The sequence below is a fragment of the Nelumbo nucifera genome, chromosome 1, assembly GCF_055504915.1.
Source record: "Nelumbo nucifera cultivar China Antique chromosome 1, China Antique-T2T, whole genome shotgun sequence".
NCBI classification, from domain to species: Eukaryota; Viridiplantae; Streptophyta; class Magnoliopsida; order Proteales; family Nelumbonaceae; genus Nelumbo; species Nelumbo nucifera.
The window spans coordinates 189,944,459-189,953,060 of NC_142649.1; the positions used below are offsets into that span (position 1 = coordinate 189,944,459).

General features: G+C 41.6%; 1 protein-coding gene across 1 annotated transcript; it reads left to right on the plus strand.

Annotated features, from left to right (window-relative positions):
• Positions 1 to 201: 201 nt before the first annotated feature.
• Positions 202 to 4,456, plus strand: LOC104596220 (uncharacterized). Its single transcript, XM_010257290.3, has 4 exons — positions 202 to 883; positions 954 to 1,054; positions 1,236 to 2,522; positions 2,636 to 4,456. Exons 1-4 carry the CDS (start codon positions 712 to 714, stop codon positions 3,380 to 3,382), a joined length of 2,307 nt encoding a protein of 768 aa, XP_010255592.1. The 5' UTR covers positions 202 to 711; the 3' UTR covers positions 3,383 to 4,456.
• Positions 4,457 to 8,602: the final 4,146 nt, after the last annotated feature.

Here is an 8,602-nt window from a genome sequence, read left to right on the forward strand (position 1 = left end):
GCTAACCATGGTTAAGGTAGTTTGCTGCTGTTTAGCTGAGCCTGAGAGATTAAGATTTTAAGGGACAAAAGGGTCATAAAGTGAAAAGATGAATAATAGTTTAACTTCAAAATTAGTGGTATATAGAATCTAGAGGTATCCCTGATCACTCTGCCTAGTCACTACTACACATTTAAAATTGATTCAATAAGGGGATAGGGGATGGGGTAGTAGTGAGCTAGGGGGACGGTCCTGGTGGTGAGGTAAGAAAGGGAATCGCATCGTGAAACGAGCTCAGAGCGCGTGGTCATTTCGTCATCTCCTGCACTTCTTCATATATTTCAATTCCCGATGAGAGAGCTGTTAGTAGTAAGTCTGTTGGATTAATTCATTTGAGGGATAGAGAGAGAGAGAGAGAGAGAGAAAGGGAGTCTCCACTCTCTACCTTTTGTTGGGTTGTACCCGAAATCAAATGCTCTGCTACTGCTCTTCTCCATTGACGGATCCTCTTTTTACTCTCCAGGGTCTGGACTCTCTCAGGGATATTAAGCTTTAGCTTTTTTTTCTCCTTCTTTTTCTTTTCCTGTTTTCCATGAGTATCTCAGTCACTGCGTTGCTGCTAAGGCTTCCATAGTCTTTCTCATCCTGAATTTCTTTTCTTCTTTTTCACTTTCACTGTTTTGCTTTCTTTCTTGTATCCAAAGTAGACAGAAAAAAAAAGGAAGCTCAGTAATGGGTAGGGAGTGGTATTGGAGCCGATCCACGAAGAGAGTAGACAGGGAGAGCCCAGGATGCATCAGTGCTGTACTTCAATTCTTTGATTTCCATCACTTTCCCTGTACACTGCAGCCACCTTCTTTCAAGGCCGACTCGTTTCTTCAAGAAGACCTCACTATCCTCAAAGGTACTCTCTCTCTTTCTACACACCGAAGAAGAAAATTTGAATTTTTGATGATGGATTTTGTTTAACTTAGGTGTAGAAGCACCAAGGAACAGCTTGGAATCAGAGGAAGAATCCTTCATGGGTTCTGCGTCATTCTCATCAATCATGAAAGAAGAAGACTCGGATATCCCGGTAAGAAAAAAGCACACCAAAAAAAAAAAAAAAAGAAAAACAGAAAGTAATAGCAAGTTATATACTAGTAGACACTGTAAATGTGCAAGTTGTTTTTTGATCGAAGTTTGTGTTTTTAGTTTTGAAACGTTTACGTCATTGGATTTGAAATAGTTGTTTATTTTCTTTCTATAATTTACAGATTGGAATTCAACTCGGGACAAAACAGGTAACAGTAAGAGGAAGAGCAGCAGCTAAAGCTCGGATGGAGGAATTATCATCAGAGAGCAGTAGTTCTCCATGGACGACCAAAAGTCCAAATCTCGTAGCTCGTCTCATGGGTCTTGACATATTGCCTGATAATTTTTCTCCCTGTTCTTCCTTCTCCTCTTCAACCCATATTGTGAGATCGAATTCACTAGGCAGGCCTTACCACCACCAGCTGCTTCAGGAGAGAAATGCCTGTGCAGCGGTTAAAAGAGACATTCGATCTCGGCGACCACTTCAAAGTAGAACCAATTTCATAGACTCTGAGGTGGCAGGGACCCGTTCTTTGCCAGACACACCTCGCATATCGTCGGCCAGAAGATCAGACGTGGAACACAGACTCTCTCTTCAAATCAACAAAGAAAACCTTCTCCCCACAGAGGATTTTGGTTACATTGGTCGAGTCTCTAGAGACTCAGTCCCCTGCTCGCCCTACTCAACTAAGTCGAAGAGAAAAGAATGGCGACATGACGACGAGAACAGAAGTCCCAGGCACTACGCTCGTCAGATAGTGAAGCAAGTCAAAGAAAGAGTTGGTAGAAAGATTGGTCTGGATATAATAAACACCACATCCACAAGAACCAGAGCCAACGAAGGAGAAAACGCTCTCACTACCAAATCCAAGAAAACAAGGCGACTCACAAAACAAGCAGATGAGTCGAGCCCGAGCAAGCACTCAACACCAACATGCTCACCCCGGCTCCGATTCATGGAGACCACCAAATCAGCAGGCATGATCACATCTTCACCCACCCATGAACATCAAACCTCACACTCTCCCCGACCTTACCGCCCCAGCTCACCGCCTTCACCATGCCCACCACCACTACAATCAACAGTGCAGTCGTCATCACTATCGTCCTCAGCAAGCGTATGTGCAGATAATCAGCTGCAGTCACCCAAAGCTGCTAATGCTGCTGCTGCTGCGTCAAAGCCAAAGCCAAAGCCTCTACCTTTACGGCAGCAGACAGCAAACAAGTGCAAGAAGGGCAGCAGTACTGAACGCTTCACTCAACGTCTGAAAAAGCCTCCGCAGGCCACAGAGACAATTCGGAACGTGCGAGAGGGAGCGCTAACTCGAGAACCACCAAACAAAGCAAATGTCTCAGAAAAGAAAAACAACAAGACACCATTATCGAACGACTTCGTCAATATCACCGTACCCTCCTTTGTTCCATTCAATAAAGAACAACAACCACAGCAACCATCTTCACAGGCACCGGTAACCGTATCTGTCATTTCATTTCGGCTTAAACGTTAATTTTCGTTAAATCGATTTTCTCTAAAAGAGGAATAAATTTACTTTTACGCTTTTTTTTTGTACGCATAAAACAGGTTGTACACAGAATAGCCCAAGATTCAAAACGGTGTTCACAGTTATCTAGTGGTTCGAGCCTGACGTACGAGAGCCACAGGCAGGAGCAGTCGCTCGTTCATCAAGACGACAATAACAACAACAACGACAGCAGCAACGGTGGCGATGCCGAATTCGAGTACGTATTTAAAATACTGAAACGTACGGGAATCGACAGAGATACTCTGGTTTCTTTCACAAGATGGTTCTCTCCCTCTCACCCTCTCGATCCGTCCATCTTTCACCACCTCGAACAGTCTTATCTTCAAGACAAAGAGAACCCCAACAACTTTCTTCTTCTTCTTCATCTTGGAGGTGAAAGTGGTGGAGGTGGTGGTAGTCCGTTAAAACATCGATGGAACAGAAAACTGTTGTTCCACCTGGTGGACGAGATTCTCGGGGACGTTCTGAGGCCGTTGCTGAACACGAAGCCATGGCTCAGCTGCATCTGCATCGACAATGGAGGTGACTGCACATCACCGTATTCAGTCATGACTGGGTCCCAGCTCTTGGATCGACTCTGGACTCAGATCAGGAGCTATCCCTGCGCCAACTGCCAGGTACTCCAAGACATCGACGCATTGATCGACAAGGACTTGCCCCACACTAACGTGCGCACAGTGCTTCCGTTTTCCGAGGAAGGGGAGTCGATCGTATTCGAGATCGAACGGGATATTCTCGACTCCCTGGTTCATGAAACCGCTGCTGTCTCCTTCGCCCTCTTCTAGTTGTCAGTTCGTCCCCCATGATGACGTCACACCACCCCTCAAACTCCGTACGTGAGCGGCCGGCCGCACAATGATGAGAAGTGAGAGAGAGAGGGAGTGTGTGTGGGGACGACACCCTCTGACGCACCCCACATGAGCATTCACGTGAGGAGATACCATTCGCCGCTCGTTCGCTCGCGTGGGGCCCATGCCCCAATTGCCACGTGAAATTTTTTTAGATGAACACTTCTACTTCTACTCTCGAGTCTCGTCGCTCCTCACCTTTCTTGGGCTTGGCTCGTGTTCACTTTCGCTCCACGGTGGATAACAATGCCACGTCATTAACTTTAAGATTCTTTCGACGGGCCACGTGGTTAAGATATCTGCTGTCGAAAGGCGTGAAAGGCAGAGATTATCGCTCCCAAACGAGACAGACACGGAATCGAGAATCTTACTTCAGAGATCCGTTTCTTCTTCAAAAGGAGAAATTGAAAAGCAGGAAAAAGGAGAAGGGCGCCCCAGAGAGAATCAATCCCAATTATTCTTTTATTCTATTGAAAAAATTGGGGTTTAAATATCGAATAACGTCTCTCGATGGATGTCAGGCTCAGTGATGAGTGAACTAAGAGTATTATAAAAAAAATTGAATTGATGAGGGAGAGAGTGTGTATGTGAGAGAGAGAGAGAGGAAGTCCTCCAGTCCAGTCCAGAGACAGAAGCAGAGCAAGAGGGAATCATTAGGTGACGACTGATGTACGTGGGAGATGCATCTTACCTTGACCTGTGGAAGTGGGTCACCTGTCAGTTCAGCCCATCCTCTCGGTCTGAGGTGAGTGATGAAGCCCACCTTCACTGACGACAGACCAGGGTAAGACTGAGAGCTTGGCGTTAATAGATTCATTTAGGTTTTACTTAGCAATAAAAATAGCGCTGTAATGTTATGTGGCAGTCGGTAGTAGAAGAGCTTGAGCGGGAAATTCAAATGTATTATGTACAAATATATATTTTATATGCATGTACAAAATGAAGCAAACCATGTAAACAAAAAAAGAATTATGGCTTAACCCACATGTGATGATGGGTTGTATTATATTATTTGATCTTTTGTGGAAAAAGGATCTAGGCTGTGCTGTGGGTCTGTGTTTCATGCCCTTTTTAATTTCATTTTCTGTCTTTGGTTGAGAGGGAGGCAGAGTGGGGACCCATATGACTAGAAGAACCATTAATGGTGTCTGCAGGTTGAAAAGGTCTATCAATGGGTTGAGTCTGGATTGGATTTGGGTAGACCCGATCTTGACCAGAATTTGTAAGGTCCGAAAATAAGCGGCCTAGATATAAATACAATTATTGGAGCTGACCCAATAAGACCCGATTATAACTGACAGGTCTATTACCTTGGGTTTGCCTTCTCAAAATATTTGATATTTTCTTGGCAAATGATAAATTTAATCATTTTGATTAGGTCACATCTCTTTAGTTTATGTAACAAACCCACTAACACTTAATCAGTTGATGTCCTAAATCCTAATTCCTAACCAACCCATCAAAGAAGGGTCCTGAGTCTTGACCCATATCCTATATATAAAATAGGGTCAGATTGATTCGGGTCAGTTGGGTCAACATAGAGTTGAATGGTTGTAATTTAGTTGGAAAAGAAAGATTCTAGAGGTACACATATCCTGGTAGCAATTTCAGGAATGGTCATTGATCAATTTTTCTTAAAAAAAAAAACAGACAATACAGAAGTAGATCAGGGAAGGGTAATAGTTATATTGAGTTTTTTTTTTTTTCATAATTTCTTTTGCTGGGCATTACAGGCCGGAGGATTGCAGAGCTTTTCAGGAGATGCAGAAGGTACAATGCTTAATCCGGCTACAGACCGAATCACTGCAAAGTAGATGAGGACATTGACTTTTGGTCCAACCTATTCAGACCATGAAAATCTAGTTATCTACTATTCAACAGAGACGAGAGCTTCCCCAGTTGGGGAGGGTGGTGTAGCAGAAAATTAACTGATGTTGGCACTGGATTCAAGATTTGTCAACCAACTTCTTCACACAGAGTTCAATCAATCACTTGGACAGTTGGGCTGATTTAATATTTCTTCACTCCTCACCTAACCTTAAAGGAAACCATGTTTTTTGTTCAGAAGATCAGGTTGGTACTTGAAAGAAACGACTCAGCGTGCCATGGAACAAACAGACGTAGAGCAGGCGATAGATGTGAATGAATGGGTTGTGTCACTGTGTGTCAGACGTATTATCACGCTACCATTGTACTTTGGCTAATAGCTAGGGTTTCTTCTCCCAATGTTTTAGAACCCAATAGTTCTGGTGCATTCAGTCTCGATGTAGTCTGGCTGAATCCAATTTGGTTGACTTGACAAATTGTATCAGAGAAAGTCTAGGTCTTGAGTCTACTGCAAGTTTCAGTTGATTCGAGTTGACGACGGGGTTGTGTTTTGAGTTTGTTCAACGAAAGCATGCCTTTCCATGATTCACTTCTCAACCATTTCATCCCTGTCAAGGGACTCGCAAATACAATAACAATACAGGTTGGATGGGAGCGTGGAATTTCCTGCCAGCAAAAAGTGTGCAGTGTGTTAGCTTGCTGACAGCATATCATCCAGTCAGAAATCGGAGAGCCCAGAACTCCCATATATATGTTAAATTCCTGGGCGGATATTCCCAATGCATGGAGGATGGGCGTTGGGGCAGTGGTTGGGTTACTCCCGGGTGATTAGAGTTTTGCATTGGTCGGAACCTTTTGCACTGGGCTGCCTTTTTTATATGTTCCTAATGCATGGCTTGATGGTTGTGTTTGTAGAGTGTTGATAAAACACATCTCCCGTACTTGTTTGTTATGCTTGTGGGGAGATATTCCTGATTTGTAAATAAATGTTGTACTGTCGCACACTTTTTTAGTAAATTACTTCGTATAAAAAAGCAGTGTCTTCAATTCATGTTGATTGAACTGATTGAACTGTTTGAACTATCATCGGACCATGATTTTAGGTCTGATTCTAATAAATTTGGTGTTTTGTCAAAAAAACATTGACCAGGTCAAAAAGGTCTAATTCAGCTAATCAGATAGTTGGTCCATTTGACCCGGTGATCGGGTCATGCTTTGTATACTAAATGAATTATACTAGCCTGTGAAAATTATAGGATATAGATTGGCTAGGATGCTTTTCATTTTTCATAAAAGGGTTATGCTAGATTGTGAGAATTATAGGATATAGAAAAACCTCAGGTCCTCAGCTTCTCATTTTATGGGCATCAAGTGGACCTAGGGTCATAAATTGGTACGCATGCCAATACAAGGGGGTTGTGTGGTCACAGTATATAGTCCAGTGTTTTCCACATATTAGCATTTGTTTTAATAAATTACACTAATAATATTTTGGGTTCGACTATGATACCAAAACAATTTACAACCAATCAACCAGCATAACAAAAACAGAAACCAATCAGGTGGGTTTTCACCAAAATTCACGGGGAGTGTGATTGGTCAAAGCCTCTCCCAGATGATGTCTTTCCAGCATCATAGATTTTCCTTAATATTTAATAAGAAAATGAATTATATTCCAAAATTTCCTGATGTTTCGGTTAAAATAAATCAAAACTGTTGAAGAATATAGAGTTGCAAGTTATGAGCCAAGAGAACAAACCTTTACTCGAAAAATGACTCACCAGTAGAAGGAATGCCCTTTTCCCACAATTAACACCATTGTTTCGTTTGGAAGGCATTCGTTATCAACAACCATTACAAGTGCAATACCGTAAAATAGCACTTTTCAGGCATGGTTTTCAAAACTGGACTGGACTGGACAGTCAGACCAGAAAAACTGGGAACCGATCAGGTGACCGGTTCTGCTTTCCCCAAAAACCGATTTTTCCCTCAAAACCATTGATTTTAATCAGTGAACCACTGAATCAGGCAGTTAACTGTACAAACCATTCGAACAGTTTTGACTGTTATTTTATTTTATTTTTGTCAGAACAGACTGAGCATTTGGTTCAAACGGTTCGGTTTTAAAAACCATGTCTTCGGGAAGTAACGATTCATTTTGCATGAAACCAATGGAGATCCGGACTCCACGAACCCCCCCCCACCCCCACACCCCAAAAAAAAAAAAAAAGTTATGGTCCTGTTTATTAGTAATGCAAGTCTGAACCGAATACAATTCTGAAGTATCCATTTTTCACATTTTTCACTATAATTTGCACTCTTATGGTATTTACCATGGATGTAGGGCAGAAGAGTAATTGTCTGAGTTCAGCTTTGGTCAGTCCAAGCCCATGTTCACACCGAACAGCCTCTTGCAACCTTGCAATGAGAATATCTTCCCATAAAATAAAATACATAAGTACAGAAATATCCCAAATGCAAGGCTGTTCGAATGGGCGTTGCACTGACCGAAGCCAAAGTTTTTACACTTGGGCCTATGTATGTAATCCAGTTGGTCGGGTTGAGTTAAAGCTGGATCAGGCTTAGACCAGGCTCAAGCTACCAAATGGCTAAGCCTAGGCAGATGAGTATCAGTGTGTATTGATATATATAGCATGTATATTCAAACCAACGTTACACACTAGAATATTCAAATATTGGGTATCGACCATGAAAACACTTCGATACTCCCTAATTTTTCAGCTTGTTTAATCAAACAATGATGCAGAATTGTACTTTTTTTCCCCTTCTAGATGTAAAATTAGACTTGTTTATTAAGATTTCAACATGTTAAATTGTCTAAGTATTCAACGGATCAGTGCCCCTGAAAATTGATATGTATCGTAAGATACGCACTGATATGTTGCAGTACTTTGAACTTTGATTAAAGCGTATTGATGGAACTGGGTTTTAGTGCAACTTAAGAAAATGTTCATTTTTCTTGTGATTCTTTTGCTCAAATTCATATATTTCGATAAATTTTACATGTTTGGATTCTTGGAATGCATAAATCTATTGATATGTTCTTTAAAGTTTGATGCCTCTTGCTTTTATAAATGGATCTATGGTATGTGTCTACAAGTCAACTTGTATAAGAGGACATAATTTATTCTCTTGATTAACCAAATTCTTATATAATTAATGCAAAGCCTTTAATCTTATAATTGGTCCATGTGGGATCTTAAATGAACAATCAAATTTATTTTGTTTAAATAATTGCACATGCAAATTAAAATAGGTCCCATATCGATTCTATAAAGAGGGAAGTTGGATTACCAATTTACCATATTT